At 34.6% G+C, this 19,260-nt stretch overlaps 1 protein-coding gene across 2 annotated transcripts in view; it reads left to right on the forward strand.

Moving 5' to 3' along the window:
* The window catches only part of LOC149807589 (adhesion G protein-coupled receptor L4-like), a 99,198-nt gene extending 81,492 nt beyond the window's left edge, over nucleotides 1-17,706 (forward strand). The window contains exons 16-21 of one of the 2 annotated variants that reach the window (XM_089968481.1): nucleotides 810-876; nucleotides 1,550-1,616; nucleotides 3,099-3,193; nucleotides 5,157-5,213; nucleotides 10,113-10,281; nucleotides 12,084-17,706. In XM_089968481.1, the coding sequence (XP_089824607.1) occupies nucleotides 810-876; nucleotides 1,550-1,616; nucleotides 3,099-3,193; nucleotides 5,157-5,213; nucleotides 10,113-10,281; nucleotides 12,084-12,251 (623 nt within the window). In that variant the 3' untranslated portion in view covers nucleotides 12,252-17,706. The remainder of the gene's footprint in view (nucleotides 1-809; nucleotides 877-1,549; nucleotides 1,617-3,098; nucleotides 3,194-5,156; nucleotides 5,214-10,112; nucleotides 10,282-12,083) is intronic. The other variant, XM_089968483.1, reaches the window with a different exon arrangement.
* Nucleotides 17,707-19,260: the final 1,554 nt, after the last annotated feature.

Here is a 19,260-nt window from a genome sequence, read left to right on the forward strand (position 1 = left end):
TTGCACTGTTCACTGCCCTCTGGGGTAGAGAAGAATTTTATGATAGTATTAAAAATGGAGACGCTGATTCCATTTAATGTTTGGTTGTGCTGACGGAAACAATCAATGGTCATCCAGGACCTACATCCTACGACACGTGAAGTGGTGCGTTGCCGGAAATTTGAGCACCGTTTTTGACTGAACTGTCAATTCGATGAAATTCATTTAAAGTATGCGTATTTTGAAAAGATTTCATACAAAAATACCCAGTGAACCAAAGTCAGCAGGTTTTCAGAGTATTATCGCTGTTAAATAGTCGTCCTACGCGCCTCTGATAATTTCAAACATTTCAGCGGATGATTGGTTGAGGTGTTTGCAGAAAGTACACGCCATACAATACCCAAAGATAACTGATTAGTCTATAATATGTTGTCTTTGATAAACATCATCATTTATTCTCAAAGGTTTGATTAATGCAGAATTTAAAGCAATACGTACCTTCAGTCGAAGCTAAAATACATCATGGCATCTTAAAATTCCCGGAATGCATCACTTCCGGTGACGTAGTTTGTAGGGGGTTTCATCAGTAGCGAAACTATTACAAGTTACTATTTACAAAATTTTACTTTCTGTTGCGTCGCAAAAGCTGCCATTGACAAAATAATGCACATTTCACTTGATTTTCAGGCGGGTTAATAATGTACATTCCGCTAATTGCTTTATAAAATATTTAGTCAAAAACTGGGAAATACGAAGAAAAAGTAAATAAATTAGAACCGTATTGTTTAAATTCATTCTTTCCACTCAGCATTCATATTTTTTATTTTCAGGAATTCCGCTTATAATTGTTGGAGTTTCTGCAGCAATAAATTATAATGGCTACGGTACAGATAAGCAGTAAGTTATACTACGTCAAATAACGGTATACTATCTGAATAAATGGATTATACTACGTCAAATAACGGTATACTATCTGAATAAATGGATTATACTACGTCAAATAGCTGTATACTATCTGAATAAATGGATTATACTACGTCAAATAGCGGTATACTATCTGAAAAAATGCATGTATATACAGGTTCAAATATTTTGATACTGTGTGAATTATCTATTTCTAGAAAAATAAGTAGAATATTTTATCAAGAAACATTTGTGCCTATATTGAGGCCAATAGAGACTTTACATAAGTTTTGTTTCTTCTCACTTACATACCAAAAACTGTATATGGGGAAATTTCTGCGTGGTTCAACCGTTCCAATGGCCTAAGTGGTTAGAGCGTCCCCCTCTGATGTGGGAGGTCGAGGGTTCGAACCCCGGCCGAGTTATATCAAAGACTAATAAAAATGGTACTTGCAGCTGCCTCGCTTGTCGCTCAGCATTAAGAGGTTAGTGTTAGGACTGGTCGGCCTGGCGTCAGGATAATGTGACTGGGTGGCACATGATGCCATCTTCATTTATTTATTTATAGAAAATCTTTATGTTTATCAAGGACAATAATCTTATACAACACAAATGACACCAACATTCTTAATCTTGCCCTCTAATGAGTTTTCTTTATTTCTTACAGTTGCTGGTTGTCTGCGGAACGAATGTTCGTTTGGAGTTTCGCCGGTCCGATTGCATTTATAATACTGGTAATCATCTCTCTCTCTCTCTCTCTCTCTCTCTCTCTCTCTCTCTCTCTCTCTCATAGTCTTTCATAATGGACAGGTGCTTTTTTGTCGTAAGTCAAAAGACTGTCGATAATTATTTACATTTTTTGCCCTCCACACATGGCGTCTTTCCACGAGTTACAAGAATTTAAGAAAAATTCACGTATTTTAGAAATTTCTTTATTGCAGAATTTAACAAAATGTTGCATAAAGTTCATTCCATTGAGCAATGTGGAGAAAGCTAATTGACTTTAAGTTCAAAAGGTGAAATGTCATGGCCCTAATTTCCAGTTAAAGTTATCCATCCTTATTATGCGCCTCCATATAACACGATCTCTTTATTATGTAACATAGTAAATGATGTAATAGCAATATTATAAATGATTTACCCCAGAATAAGATGATCTCACATATAGAACGGTATATTTTTGAAGGCTACATGGAACGGCGTTTTATTGCAAGTTTACCGTAGTTTATAGCATGAAAATGTTAGTTCTACGCTGCGTATTTAAATGAATTTATTTATTTTAATTACAAAGGGAGACGAATATTTTAGTAGAAATGACCGAACTGGTTCATCCATAAAGTTACACTGAAATCGCTTTCTTCACCGAATGTCTTCTAATTTTTATGGAACATTTCCTAAGACATATTATTGTTTGTCAAATAATTCAGCGTAAAATCGCTTATTTTCGTTCGAAAAGTAAGCTTTAATTAAAGCGTGTTAGACTACATTATATAAATATGGCGATGTCTCTGTTATGGAAATATCTAGCTCCAGCTACGAGGTGGGTGGTGAGGCGGAAACATATTAGACTTTAGATAAAGGAACGCGAATATGCTTCTATTAATTTTGTACAGAATATGGGCTCGGAAGATGGACTGATTTTAAGATATAATAGTAGAGATATTTACTCCCTTAGGAAAAATTTAAACTGTTTTGGATTAGAAATTTTTAAAGTCTGTAATTACACTGCTGTGTAAACGTTCGTACTAGTTATACATTTATGTGTCATTGACTTCCCGCACCATAACAATGTGTCACGTCAACTAAACCAGAGAACCTTGAGAAAACAACCAGCTTTTGAAGGGCGACCACTATATATCCATTTGTATGTGGTAGTCTGGGATTGAACCCAAAACGATCAAGTGCAAAACCAGGGCTTTGTGTGTAGTGTTGATAGGAGCACAGACTTTGAGAATTATTTTTTTTACAGTCAAAACATGTACTATGCTTACATTATTTCTCCCACGTTAAGGCAGGGGAGGAGGAGGCACCTAATATATTGTTAACTGGCTGATAGGCATGTCATTGAACAAGGCTTTCTAAGACAAAAATATTTACCTAAATTTTGTAAAAGATTGGAAGGGACTTACCAGCTGGTGCATGTTTACCATCAGATAAAAGCGGTATTATAAATATTTTAAAGCAAATTTTAAATTCCTTTCTTTTTCTTTTCTTAGGTTAATTCCATGATTCTTGTGTATGCGATGAGCACAGTTTGCAAACACTCTGAATATGTATTCGCACGAGAGAAAGGCAACCAGTGGAATCTGAAGTAAGTTATTTTTTGTTTTTGGCTGTCCTGGTCATTAAACAGAAGAGGTTATGGAATGATCTGTTGTCCGCCGTCCACGCATCGTCCGTCTGTGGTCTGATGTCCGTCTGTCCGTTAGTACAAGTTTGTTATCCCTACACCTTTTAAACATTGTGCAGGATGGGCATGAAACTTTGCACGCACATTCATCCCATGGTATAGTTGGTACTAGGTGAAATTGGTGCTGCTCACAAATCCGACATGGCTGCAATAGCGGTCATTGTAAAAGTAATGTTATCGCTATTCCTCCTGAGTGGATGACCATATAAACATGGGGTTTTCGCTGAAAGACTTTCTATGACGTCTAGTTGATCCTAAATGAAAATGGTACCTATCTGAGGCCTAATATGGCCTCCAAAGCAGCCATTTTGAAAAACTTTTGTTATCGTTACTCCTCCTTTGTGGATGGTTGTATCAAATTTTAGTTTTACTGAATGACTTCTTATGATTCCTGGTTAGTTCTGATTGAAAATGGTGCTGATCCGGGGTCCAATATGGCCTCCACAGTGGCTGTCTTGAAAATCTTGTTATTGCTATTCCTCCTACAAGATAACCAAAAAAAAAAACCCATCGGGTTTTTAGTAAAGATTTCCTATAATGTCTAGTTGGTCCTAAATAGAAATGCTGCCGCCTATCTGAAGTCCAATATGGTCGCCATGGCAGCCACCTTTGTAAAACGTCTTATTGCAACTCCTCCTGAATAGAAAGTTATGTTGGCATGGGGTTTTCACAGAAAGATTTCTTATGATATCCAGTTTGTTGTAAATGAAAATGGTGCCGATGTGACATCCGGTATGGCTACCGTATAGCGGCAATCTCGAAATTCTTGTTATTGCTGCTTCTCCTGAATGGATGGTCGTATCAAAATAAAGTTTTACTAAAAGATATCTTATGATGTCTACTTGGTAGTAAATGAAAATGGTGATAGTATCACGTCCATTATGGTCATAGTATCATGTGGATTTCAATAATAGACTTCCTACAATGTTTTGTTGATCTTAAATGAGAATGCCCCTGATCTGACGTTCATTATGCTGCCATCTTGAAAATTTTGCTTTAGCTACTCCTCCTTGGAGGAAAGTGATCTTGACGTGGGGTTTTCAGGAGAAGAGTTGTTGTGGTGTCTGCCTGGTTCTACATGAAAATAACCAGTCCTCAATATGGTCGTCATTGAGGTCATCTCTCTTCCTCCCAAATGAATTGCTATCTCAAAATGGGATTTTCGTTAATAGATTTCTTACGAGTTATGGTTTGTCTAAAAGAAAATGGTGCCAATTGTACATTCAATATGGCTGCCATGACAGCTCTCGTGAAATCTCTTTGTCAGTACTTCCCTTGAATGGGTGATCATTATGACATGGGGTCTTCAACAAAAGACTTCTCATGATGTCTACTTTATCCTAATGAAAATAGTGCCAAGCTGACATCCAATATGTTCACCACACTAGCTAATATGAAAATGTTGTTTTTGATGAAGAATATCAGAGATGGTTTCAAGACTCATCAGTTAAAGGAAGAAATAGTCTTATCTGGAAATCCTGGCAATTTGTTTTGTCCAGTATAACACCACTCTTTTCAAGGGACTCTTGTTCTACTCTCCGAATTCTGGGACGACTTTTCCTCAGTCGAGCATATATTAGCAATTTCTTTCTGCTTCGAATTCAGTGATATTAATGGTGCAACAGCTATTTTATGTGAAGTGATTATACGTGTATTCATATTATACAATGTGTAAAAGAGCATCGTTCACATTCTTTTGTAAAGAAAGTAAGAAAACAAAAATAACGTACATCATGAAAGACGGAGCTGTGACTTGAATTATGGGGTATTTTTCTATATGTTGATATAGTACGAAAGCATGTTGGTCTGTTTTAATTATGTGATTACAGTGCTGTGTAAATTTGTGTACTAATTATATCTTTAGATTTGTGTCAAGGACTCCCCACTCCATCAAACTGCAGCAGGTTATTAAGCGTCAAAAGTAGGTATCGTTTTAAAATCACCCAATGGATGCAAGTGTTACTATTTCCCCTACGTACGACCCACAGATTTAGAAATCTATACTGCAGTACACTCTGTCACCATCTTGACTTGAAATCCCATCCTTTACTATGATCTGTTGCTTCAAACACTAAAGGAATCAATTCATTCTCTTCTACCAAAATGTCTATTTTTCCCTCATCATTTCATTGTAAAATCTGTTGCATACATTCAAACTACCATGGTAGTTAAGCTAATGCATGGTACCTTGATGTTTCATCTTTGATCTTACAGCTCCACTGGTTGAAGTTTGGCAAGCTAAATTCAAATTCATTTCAGAAACTGTATGTCTCATAAATGTATTTCCTATATATAATTTCTAAGTGATCCTGTACCTTTCGTGAGGCCCGGTCAGAACAATTATGCTATAATAAGCACAAAGAGTCCACCTAGTAAAATGTTGAATAGTGGAGATAGCTTGTAAATAAATGGACATGGCTTTCTGAAACAAAACTATTTGACAAAATGATTTATAAGTGGAGTACATGTTTATTGTTAGAGGAGGATTGTGATGATATATATATATATATATATATATATATATATATATATATATATATATATATATATATATATATATATATATATATATATATATATATATATATAAACTTGGTACTAAATAGTTTTTTGATAAGTAATATATAATCAATTTTTTTTTCAGGATAAAGTAGTATACATTTTTTAATGCCCACTGCCTTTGCATACTTTGTAGAATATCTCACTTTATCCTGAAAAAAATATCTATTTCGAAATCAACTTCTATTTCTGTTAATACAAGTTTTGAAACCTGATAATATATGCTATATTTCCTGTAGTTTCAGTTATAAGATATATGCTGTACTATGTGGGATTTCTGAACATTTTGAATAATTTGCAATCTTCGGATCAGCGTTGTCCCAAATGGCCATTTTCTTCTAATTTTGCCATATTGCTACAAAGTTTTTTAAAATGATATATTTTGGCTACTGAATTTTCCTTTGCTTTTTGTTCATTGTAAAAAGAGACATCTGTTTTGATTAGCAACACAAAATAATTTATTGATGTAATTTTGGCTACTGCTACATTGTTTTATTGGCAACTTAGAATTGTATCAATAATTTAATCACAAGAAAGTGATTAAATTTGGCTTGCCATGTAGGAACAATTGATATCTGCATCGTAAAATTTCCATCTTCATTCTACATCCTCAGTCTTTCTCTCTCAAACTGATAATGCATGGAAGAACCACCTGCTATTTGTATAATGTCCTCAAATTTTATATATTCACCTTATTTTCCAAAATTCTATATGTCTTACCGACCACGGAGCTCTCAGAGAAAAACAATACATCAGTAAATTTCACTATAATAAGGCAATTATAAAAATAAAAGAGGAAATTGCATTTTTACAGGAACTAAATAAACTGTAATATTGATCGTCAGTAATTTTAACACCAATCGTCATTAACTGTGACATCGATCTTCATTAACTATGACATCGATCTTCATAAACTATGACATCAATCTTCAATTACCGTGACAATGATTTACAGTAATGTTATCATTATCCTTATTGGTAGTCATTCTGGAAGAGCCTACAGGGAGACATCTACATTTCACAGAGATTTGTTTCAAGAATATCTCCAGTAAATAAGTACTTTATTGATGGCATCAGTGAGATTATGTCCTCACTTGGAGGGGGGAGGCAATTTTTTTAAAGGAGTCTCCCTGATGATTGAATTACATCACTTGCATGATTGTGTTAAAAGTCAGCATCAGCATGACGATTGTGAAGCTTTGATCTGGAGGTTTTATGGTTTGAGAGAATAATGGTAATAATTTGTCAGCAAATATTCATGGTTTTACTGGCACATTCACCAGCATGGTTTGACAGAATAATGGTAAGAAATTGTCAGCAAACGTTCATGGTTTTACTGACACATTTACCAGCATGGTTTGACAGAATAATGGTAAGAAATTGTCAGCAAATATTCATGGTTTTACTGGCACATTTACCAGCATGGTTTGACAGAATAATGGTAAGAAATTGTCAGCAAATGTTCATGGTTTTACTGGCATTTTTACCAGCATGGTTTGACAGAATAATGGTAAGAAATTGTCAGCAAATGTTCATGGTTTTACTGGCACATTTACCAGCATGGTTTGACTTGCATGATTTTGCAGTCATCCTCTTTACAAAAGGTAACGTATTGTGTTAAGATAATATTTTACCTTTTGGACTTGGAAGAAAATTTTGATGTAATGGTTGCAACATTAAATAGAGCCACAAATCCTTCAACAAAATTGATACTCATATTAGTATATATAAAAAATCATTGTTATCTGCATTTTTGGAATAAAGTCTTCATTTCAAGGAAATTATTGCAGAAATAGGCATAATTAGCAGAGAACGTGTGTGTGTTTGTGTGTGTGTGTGTGTATGTGTATGTGTGTATTCCAACAATTTATTACAGATATCTATATCACCTACTACCATGTTCCGATTCCGTATCTATGCAATCCGAAGAAAAACGGCAACTACGTTATGACATCACGTGAAATTAACCCACCCAGTTCACGAGAATTAAATGTTCGCTATAGAATTTTAGCAAGTGTATTATTTAAATATAAATTAATTATATGCATTATTTAAATAGCTTTGAAATTCACACAACAACAAAAGCCCAGCATTATTGTATAGCTACCGTTTAAAAGCACACTGAAGTACCTACTAGTTGTCAACGTGGAGATCGTAATCCAATTTTGCTTAAGACATCGTCTACATCCAGTTCGAATAATGAAATCACTCAGATGCTTCTTTGCACAAAACTAACATCAGTCAACGATATATATCAGGGGTCGACAACTTATGGCATGCGTGCCATAGAGTAGCACGGCAAGTGGATTTGTGTGGCACGCAAAGGGCAGCCAAAAATCTCAATTTTAACAGTGTTACTCTCTTTCTGGTGGCACGTGCTCATTAATTTTATAATTAATATGGAAGATTGTGGCACGCTGTGTAAAATAAATCGCCTACCCCTGATATATATCAACACAATTTTCCACAACAAAGGGCGATTCATGTCGAAGACACTAATAATTGGTAAATCCAACATCAACACATATCACAAAAATGTTTAAAGATGTAGGGTGACATAGGTTCAGCTCCTTAGTTTCGTACTTTTGCACAGGTTTAAACGTTTAGAGCGTATTTCCTGGATATCCCCACTGGAGATCCTGCTTTAATAAAGGAATGTGCATATCTTATAGAAAATGAAACGAACCTATGTTTACTTTATTTAGGATATCCAAATGAATAGGGCTGACAGATCCTACTACTCTATTTATTTTGAAAATTGCCTATTGACAACGACTTAGCTCAACCAATGGGAAATTACTTAATTCTTCTTGAACCGTCAAAACCCTCTTCATCCAATGAAAAATTAACCCAAGGTCATGATAAGTCCATGTTTAATGATATTTCTCTCCCCTAACCACATTGACAAATGTTTGAATTAGGAATTTATTGTTAAAATAAGTATTCCTATGCCTGTAAAAAAACACAAAAAAACCCCCAAACATTCAAGACTCTCCAGAATGCCATGCCACGGTAGCTCAGATGGGAGGGTGTTTGATTCATAATAAAAAGATGGTGCGTTGGATGCGTACCATACTTATGCATTTTAGTTACAGTTACAGTGAATTTACCATAAACCAAAATATTTTAGCTTAATGAAAGATTACAATTATACAAACTTTTTAATTGACTTTAGCTTAGTCTAATTTATTTTAGTTTAACCTTAAATCAAATTTGCGTCAAGCTAAAGTCAAATTTACCTGAACCTGAAATAGTTTAGCTTGAGATAAACTATTTCAGCTGATGACAAGTTTGACTTTAGCTTAAGCTGAAAAAATGTATAATTTTGACTAACATTCCATGTCATACTAGAGACATACACGCCCAAGCCAGCCCGTGTCTGCTGCTCCTGGTGTATGTTTGTGAAAGACTTCATCATCTCGTTTCCTCGGCATGCTATAGCCAGCAATGTGTTGAAGATGCCGTTAAAAACTAACCAATCAATATCAAGACTGGTTCCGTGGACTTTTTGTGGTAGAAATAAACTAAGTCTTCGCTCACAACTAACATTAGGACTGGTTCCCTGCATTTATCGTAGCAGAAATAAACTCAGTCTTTACTAACCAACCAACATCAAGTCTGGTTCCCTGGACTTTTCGTTGCAGAATAAACTCAGTCTTGAATGAAATACGGATTGCTTATGTAATAATGAAACAAATGGCGTTTAAAAATGTTGGTGAGCAATGAACACACTTCATCACAGAAAGGTTAAAAGGACTAACTGTTTCAGTTTCTAGGGCTGCGGGCTGAATTTTCTTTCGAACCGAGATAGTTTTGTTTTCTTTCATCTCAAGATATTTACACTTTTCAACTAATGTAATGGAAAAAATAATCAGAGCTCGAAAATTTTGTTTAAAATAATCTGAGCCCACCGCCCCCGAAAACAAAATGGGCGATAGCTAACTAAAGAAGCTGGCGATTTTGACTGATTTGTATCAGTGCAATATTTATAAAGGGTTTTGCATGTCCAACAATTAAATATTTATTCTTTGCAGAACAAGCTGCAGATTTCTCGCCTGGCTGGTATTTTTTAATGTAGGCTTCTAATAAAAAAACGTCAGTAACGTACTTGCCCAATAGAAAATTCCACATGACTCTTGCTGCTAAAATGTACCATATTAATTATTATTGCATCAATACACCAGCAGATATGGGTCTTGTAGCCAGGATTTGCAGTGGACTTTGACATGGGCATTACTTTAGTTCTCTATTACTCTTTCAGGGGATGGATCCAGGGAGCTTTGGCTCTTGAGGTGCTTCTGGGATTGACCTGGATATTTGGATACTTCTACATCAGTCAGGAGATGCTGGTTATGGCATATCTGTTCACCATCTTCAACAGTCTACAGGGACTCTTCATCTTCATTTTCCATTGTCTATGTAACAAAAAGGTGAGCAATTTTAGAATGTATTGTCCTGATATTTAATTTTTGTAATGTTTCATGTTATTTTTATTTTCAGATGTTCTAATTATTATTAGTAAGAAATTTCATTACAGTTTGTTAAAATACGAACAATTTGCAAAATTGTCACTTGAAAGAAAGTTCTCAGTGTGTATGAAGACTTGGAGGACAAAAAGTAAAAGTAATAATTTTTCTGGATTGATGAAATAGGTGATACACATTGAAATTTTGTTAGTGTTTAGTTGGTTTTGGTTAGATCATTAGGAGGAAATTGGAGATATGTGCATGTCTCAAGGACTCAAAAAGGCAGACCTACTGAGCTGGCCTGAACAGGTATCAAACCAGGGATCCTTGTATTACAAATCGGAATTTGTACCAACTCGGCTACTGTAGTTTTATATAACAATTCACTGCTGTGAGTTCCTAGAAGAGCAAAGCATTACTTACAATACGTTGTCCTAACAGTTAATTTATCTTGGCTGTATATAATATATGTACATTGTGTAAAGCACTTAGGTTTTCTTTTCTGTATAACACTTGTACATTGTCTTTGCCATTAGTTTCTCTTTTCTATAAAACAATTGTAAATTGTCCAATTAGTTAATGTCTCTTTTCTATAGCACTTGGACATTGTCCAATCAGTTAATGTCTCTTTTCTATAAAAATTGTACATTGTACTTGCCATTAGTTTCTCTTTTCTATGAAACACTTATACATTGTCCTTGCCATTAGTTTCTTTTTTCTATGAAATACTTGTACATTGTCCAATCATTTAATGTCTCTTTTCAATGAAACACATGTTCATTGTCCAATCAGTTAATGTCTCTTTTCTATGAAACACATGTACATTGTCCAATCAATTAATGTCTCTTTTCTATGAAACACATGTACATTGTCCAATCAGTTAATGTCTGTTTTCTATTAAACACACGTACATTGTCCAATCAGTTAATGTCTGTTTTCTATTAAACACATGTACATTGTCCAATCATTTAATGTCTCTTTTCTATGACACACTTGTACATTGTCCAATCAGTTAATGTCTCTTTTCTATGAAACACATGTACATTGTCCAATCAGTTAATGTCTCTTTTCTATGAAACACATGTACATTGTCCAATCAGTTAATGTCTCTTTTCTATGAAACACATGTACATTGACCAATCAGTTAATGTCTCTTTTCTATGAAACATATGTACATTGTCCAATCAGTTAATGTCTCTTTTCTATGAAACACATGTACATTGTCCAATCAGTTAATGTCTCTTTTCTATTAAACACATGTACATTGTCCAATCAGTTAATGTCTCTTTTCTATGACACACTTGTACATTGTCCAATCAGTTAATGTCTCTTTTCTATTAAACACATGTACATTGTCCAATCAGTTAATGTCTCTTTTCTATGAAACACATGTACATTGTCCAATCAGTTAATGTTTCTTTTCTATGAAACACATGTACATTGTCCTTGCCATTAGTTTCTCTTTTCTATGACACACTTGTACATTGTCCAAGCAGTTAATGTCTCCTTTCTGTATAACACTTGTACATTGTCCAGATTGTTTCTGTTTTCAGTATTCTACATGCATTATCTGGGTAGTTCTTGAAACATTTATCCAATAAAAAGTGTGTTTGAGTTCCATTGTTACTGATAATTAGATTTGTCTATGTTATACCGGTAAATGATGAAATATTCATATATATGAGTGGCATATATGAGTGGGGAAAAGAATAGTTGATTCAGTTGAAAAGAAACAAATATTCTGAAATATAATATTTCCATTACAGGTTCGTAAGGAATACAAAAAATGCTTACATGGATCTAAGTTATCACGTTCCAGTGGTGTAAAGTCCACGGGAACAGCAAGTCAAGGAACAGGGGGCACCAATGTTACAAGAAAACAGAGCAATCAAGCTGAAGTGTATAAACCAAAATTTGAATCAGTGGCATTATAGAACTAAATTCAGCGATTTATTCATACATTATTATTCAACAAATATTGTCATAAATACACTGAAAATGTCATTCAATGTTTCCTTCATTCAGTGGACCTTTTATATACTTAACGTATTTCAGGATCATGCATTTTAAGATGAAATCTTGGTCTATATTGTCAGAACATTAGCAATTTATTGAGAGCACAACAAAGTATAAATTTAATCAAGAATATAAAAAAACATGTAGAATTTTTAAATCATTCTACTTATTATTTGTGAAAAATTAGTGGTTGTTATCGCAAAGTTTTCACTCCATCTAGTAATGTTTTCTTGTTGGAGTAAACTTGCAGTGATGCATTATGTCTTGGAGGAAGTAAAGTTCTTGGTGGAGTAAGCAAATAGTAATACACTATGTCGCTGTGGAATTATAAAACTCACTGATTCCTTTGCATGATCCAGTTATTCACTATGCTGACAGAATGCAACATTTGTTTTGTAAATGTTTTCTGCATTTATCATTTGTAAATAATGAATAGAATTACTACCTAGAGTTGACTAGTCATTTTAAATGATTTTATAAAAGCCGATATGATATATTTTCTGGTGCAAATATAATACTCTTTGGTAACATTTTATTCATTTGATTTTCCATACAATCATTTATTGATGGTTAGCGTAGAATATTAGTTTTGCTCTAGTCATATTTCTACCTCCTTATCAATGTATATTCCCCCCCCCCAAATTTGTATTGGCTTATCGTACACTTGTTTAGAGGTGAGAATAGAATTTGATGCCAGCCTTCCATATAATTCAGAAATTTCCATTAATTCTTAATCTTCCTTTATTTCATGTAATGAAAATGATGCAAAAATTATCATATTTTCTCATTATAACATTGTTAAAGTGAGCCGTGAAAGTGACATGTGTTATAATGAGGTTACCTAAACTGAGGTAATTTCAGTGACCATACCAATTTGATTTTTTAGGGGCCACACTACACAGAGGCACTTTATAATGATGATCATTGGGACTGTGAAAATATCTTCTTAACAAAGTTAACAAATTTAAAACCAAGAATTTGAATTCATTTACAGTACCTAGAAAATAAAGCCAAGTATAATTTTGTCAGGTATGTCCATATATAGTCAGTGTCTGAGGAAGCCATACAGTGTACTGCCTTATAGTAAGGCTGACTTATAACGAGATCCATGACCATGCTAGCTATAGACCTGGAAGTGTGTTATAATGGAGGGCCTTATAGCGAGGGAGTGCTGTTCCATTCTTATTGTAAAATCTGCTGAGGCAGCACAAATTATAACAATTAGCAGAAAAATTTCAAACTGTAATTAGTCTCTTGCGCGCATACCTATTGATATCAGTTTTGTGAAGTATATATATACTAAAAGAGTAGTGTGAGCAACATGGTAATATATTTCTTGTCTGCCTTAAATATTAAAGTATTTGTTTATATGCTGAAATATAGCATTAGGTGCAGTATTATGTGTGAATTTAAGAAAACAGTATTTTTTCAATGACATTCAAATACTTGATAGTTAGGATATTTTGTGAATTCAAATGTTTCAGTCCCATTTTGTGAAGTTGAAGCACTTGATGCATTATGTATCTTATATTGAACTCATTTTTTGGTACTATAGTAAATAGCCATATACTTTTAATACTTGCTGAGTGCTGTACATTTTAAGTTGGAACATTTGTTCAAGACCTAAACTTTTTCAGCTAAGGTGTGCACATCCTGGGACATATTTCTGCATCACATGTCTTGAACACACCTGGAACAATTATCCTGGCCAGACTAACATGGAACAGGTGTGTTTATGGAGATGAAATTTAATGGTACAGGAACTGAAAGTTCACTTTAATGAACAACCTTTGTCTGACCTTATTTTTCAGAGTGACCTCAAAGATTGTATACAGAAGTGTTAAAATTTGTAATCCAAGCATGGTCTTTGAAATATTTTATTTTGTTGTTGTTGGATATTGACATAAGATTGTATTAATATTAACTGTAATATTTAGCCAATGTAAAAGGTATTAACTCACATAGATTCTCATATCTTCTGTATAGTAGTATTCTTTTCTCTTTAATTGTTATTAAAATGGCTTAAAGGTTTTTCTGCATGAATATGGGCTACTTCTATAAAAATTTCTTCCCAATCAATGAGTGCTCAAAACTAGTTGGGCTAAGGAATTGTTGTACGTCACAGATGTCATATTATGAATTGTTGTGCTATATTCATCGACTGATAAGTCCATGCTTGATCATAAGCTCATCCCAAACTTTTACACAAGTTTGGAAATTTTCATCAAAGAAAACCTTGTTCCTAAAAGATTCATCATGTTCAACAAGGTCAGCTTCTGAAATTGATATAGAAATACTGTATGTTTCGAAGAGGTGATTTATCCATTATAAAACTTAAGATTCTTGCAACCAGTTTTATAAAGCATTATTTTCATTTAAGAAAAAGAAAATTCCACCATTAACTTCTTCAAACAACAGGAATTATTGAGCCTCCATGGTTTCAGATTCTCATGACATTGGCCAACATCCAACACATTTTAAAGTGCACAGTCTAAATATCACAACTGTTTCAGTTACCCATGATATTGGCTAAAGTTTCAAGTCCAACACATTTTACAGTGTATTGTTTGAACAACATTGCCATACATATTCATATAAATAACAAACTGCTTTCTTTCACTTATTTTCTTTTTGCTCATGACTGCCCTCAGATGTCTGGTAATTGTAAAATAGTCTGTTGTGCATGCTTCTGTCATATTTTCTGTCCCTGCAAACCATTTTTGAATGTGGGGTGCAGATGAAAGCAAGTTGGATTGCAAACTGCCTTAATGTGCAGTGGCAGCTTAGTCCCAAATTATAACTGTAAAAGGGCATGAGATGCACAATGTCTATATTGACATGAGATGCACAATGTCTATATTGACATGAGATGCACAATGTCTATATTGACATGAGATGCACAATGTCTATATTGACATGAGATGCACAATGTCTATATTGACATGAGATGCACAATGTCTATATTGACATGAGATGCACAATGTCTATATTGACATGAGATGCACAATGTCTATATTGACATGAGATGCACAATGTCTATATTGACATGAGATGCACAATGTCTATATTGACATGAGATGGACAATGTCTATATTGACATGAGATGCACAATGTCTACATTGACATGAGATGGACAATGTCTATATTGACATGAGATGCACAATGCCTACATTGACATGAAATGCACAATGTCTATATTGACATTAGATGCACAATGTTTATATTGACATGACATGCACAATGTCTACATTGACATGAAATGCACAATGTCTATATTGACATGACATGCACAATGTCTATATTGATATGAGATGCACAATGTCTGTATTGATATCAGATGCACAATGCCTATATTGACATGAGATGCACAATGTCTATTGACATGAGATGCATAATGCCTATATTGACATGAGATGCATAATGTCTATATTGACATGATATGCATAATGTCTATATTGATATGAGATACACAGTATCTATTAATCTTCATATTCTAAATGAGTGAGATGCACAATGTCTTTATTGCTGTCTGTCATATTCTAAGTGAGTGAGTTGTACATTTTCTCTATTGCTATCTTTCATACTCTTAAGTGACTAAGATGCACAATGTCTCCATTGCTGTCGTTCATACTCTTAGAGCTTCATTGCTATCTTTCATACTGGGGCCCCGAGTGGCCGAGTGGTCTAAAGTGCTCACCATTCCGGATCACCGCAATCTCACCTCTGTCTGCATGGGTTCGAGTCCAAGGCTTGGCTAGCGTGGGTATGTGGGAAAGCCTGCCAGTAGCTTCTCGTGGGTCGGTGGTTCTTCCCTGGGTTTTCCAGGGTTCTTCCTCCACCAGTTATACTGGCCGCCATGTATAGCCTATATTGTGCTGAAAAATGGCGTTAAACCCTACAACAACAACAACAACAACCTTTCATACTCTAAAAGTGGCACTCTACAGTTTCATATTTTGCATAGAGTTAGAATTTGAAAGAAAAATAATTTTCGACGTAGACGTGTCACGAAATAAATGTCGCATGTTTTTTTAAAAAAAGGAATCTTATTTGGTGGTGTATCAACAGTTAGTCTAGTGCCCAAATTGTGGACTACCGATTTGGCAAGATACTACTAAATACCACTACGGGAACCAGACTCATCAAGAAAACAAAAAGCAGTGACGTAATACACAGATTTTTCGCGTACACGTGATGGTTGTTCAAACCAGTTGGAACGATCTTTCATATGTTGGATATTTTGAGGAGAAAAAATGTTATTTAAAGAATAATAAACAACTTCATTAGAAAAAGCACATTATTAAAAATTATTATCGACGTGATTGTAAAATAAGGATTCAGTCATTAAACAGCCCAGTTCCCTAACGCCGCCCCCCACCCCCCGACGGTTTTCTCGATGTCAAAGCGAATTTTTTTAATTTTTGAAGGTCCCTCGGTAACTCGCGCCTCGCTTATAGGGCGGTCAATGTTTGCGGACCCCGTTGTAAGCGAGTTATCGAGGGAGAGGTGTACGTCACTCTCTGAAAAGTACATAATAACTGGTGAGCAAAGAGAGTGAGATGCACAATGTCTCCATTACTATCTTTCATGTTCTAAAGTGCGTGAGATGAACACACTGTCCATTGGTACAGAATACAGTAGTCTATTTCCACCTGATTTCTAACTACCATTTTTTCTATCTCTCTCCCACTACATATGGAGATCTGCGAATAGCCATTATCTCCATTACATGAATCTGAACTAAAGATTATAAAAACATTGTCGTGCTCAAACTCACACTCAACCTTAAATCTTGAAGTCTGATTGGCTAACATCAAGTGACTGACCAATCAGATGTCAGAATTTTTAGTGGCATCTAAATTTGTGTTCGTCTCTTGAGGTAATATATTATCTGTAATTAATCATGCATATGATTTTTCATAAACCATTCATCCATAGAAATTATAATTATGTTTATCCCTTAATATTTTGTATAGCAACTTTTATTTTCCTTCAAATTTGCAATTCACAGGTACTAATTAAAATTACGTTTAAAACATTTACCTATTCATTAGGAGCATGACCAGCATTATCTTGCCTTAACGTGATGAGAATAACATGCATGTAAACTTTTCATTCAATGTTTGTGTTTGATGCAGTGTTATATTTTCATTACCACCAACTTTCTTGTCTCAGCATAACAAGACTTTCTTATTATTTTGGTGCTGCTGAAAAGTAGCCAAAAATAATTTAAAGCTAATATTGCAAGACGGGAATTTTGGGTCCATGTCACTAAGTGTGAGCGATTTTTCTCATTTGTTTTGTGTAAATATGTAGCAAATTTGCAAAGCAGTGTACACTCATTACATGCATTAAACTGACTTTGACATGGAACCTGATATTATTTTATTTTTCTTTCTTGAATTGTGGCCATTAATAACAAGAGAGCACCCCTTCAAAGAATTGTCTTATCATTTGTAAATACAATACATACTATAAGTAGATAAATAATGAGAGCACGAGGCCACTAATTAATATTGAACAATCATCAGGTGCAACAAGTAGAATTATTCAGAGTACTGTCCGGTCATGATTTTATTATTTATCTGCTAATCATATCTGCCCCAATATGTGTATAACAATACAATGCCACCAACCTTTCTACTCCGTATGAACAAACATACGAAAATAAACATTGAGAATGAGGTTACTTATTCAAATGCTGGATAAGGAAGCTATGGTATCTCAGTTGGTAGAGTATTGGACTCGTAACCCAAGGGTCATAGATTCAATATCAGCCCAGACCAGCCCATTCTGGCTGCCATGGTGTGTCCTTGGGAAGGCACTTAGTTTCCATTTCCTTGGCATGATAGCCAATAATGTGTTAAAAGTACCATTAAAACCCATAAGGACAACAAAATTCAGAGATGTTGTCGAGGCCACTCCTGTACCTTACTACTGAAACATGAATACTATTAAACTCTCTGTACGCCATTAAATGGAGTTGATAAAATACTACAATGGCAGTAATTAGAAACCATTAAATGAGATAAAAGGCAAAATCATCGATAACCAGTATGTTGGGACTGTTTTGATTGGGGGAGATCACAAGTGTATTTTTGTATCCCTGCATAGTTTGATAATTATAAAGTTACGTGTAGGACCATTAAATAAAGATGTTTCCACCAGCAGAACTACACTATCACAGTTTATGATTTGATTGGCTTCAGCGAATGACTGATTAATTCAAATTCCATATATTTTATATACTCATTTAATATGCACCCCTCCCACCAACATCTCTTTCTCCCTCTCCATCTCTCTCCCCCTCTCTCTCTCAGCTTCGCGTTGCTGTGAAGAAACTAGGCTTGCATAGCAAGTGAAATAAGCTGACTGTGGGTTAGAATGAAAATTAACAGACTGCTAGTTTACACTGTACTCTCTGATTTTCCATCATCAATACGTTTTACATGTCAAGTATTACCTGACTGCGGGAAGAACATTTAAAATCAACTCTGTTTTACACACAACATAGGCAGGCAGTGATACACAATACATCGATGGATGAAAAATTAATTCATCTTTAGGAAGATACTGAAATGAATCTTCACATAGACTACATGGACTAGAAATTAAAAAGATTAGCATAATAGGAACTGATTCGATTAGCTAAATGCTATACTAGTTGGATTTCGAAACCAACTGTTGGTCGATTGGGACTTATAAAGCGGGTTACATAAAAAGATAAAAACACAAACCAATAGGTTTCACACGAAAAGTTGATAGATGTGTTTCTATGCAGTTGAATAACTACCAAATACAGTGAGTGATTATGAATAAATACTATCAACAGAAACTAATCTAAACTAATCTATATATAATACAATTTAGTCAGATACAGTCATGGCTTTGACAGATGTTGTAAAATATTACAGTGCTTCCCCCAAA

This window comes from Sinohyriopsis cumingii, chromosome 1, assembly GCF_028554795.1.
Source record: "Sinohyriopsis cumingii isolate HCF-2022 chromosome 1, ASM2855479v2, whole genome shotgun sequence".
Taxonomy (NCBI): domain Eukaryota; kingdom Metazoa; phylum Mollusca; class Bivalvia; order Unionida; family Unionidae; genus Sinohyriopsis; species Sinohyriopsis cumingii.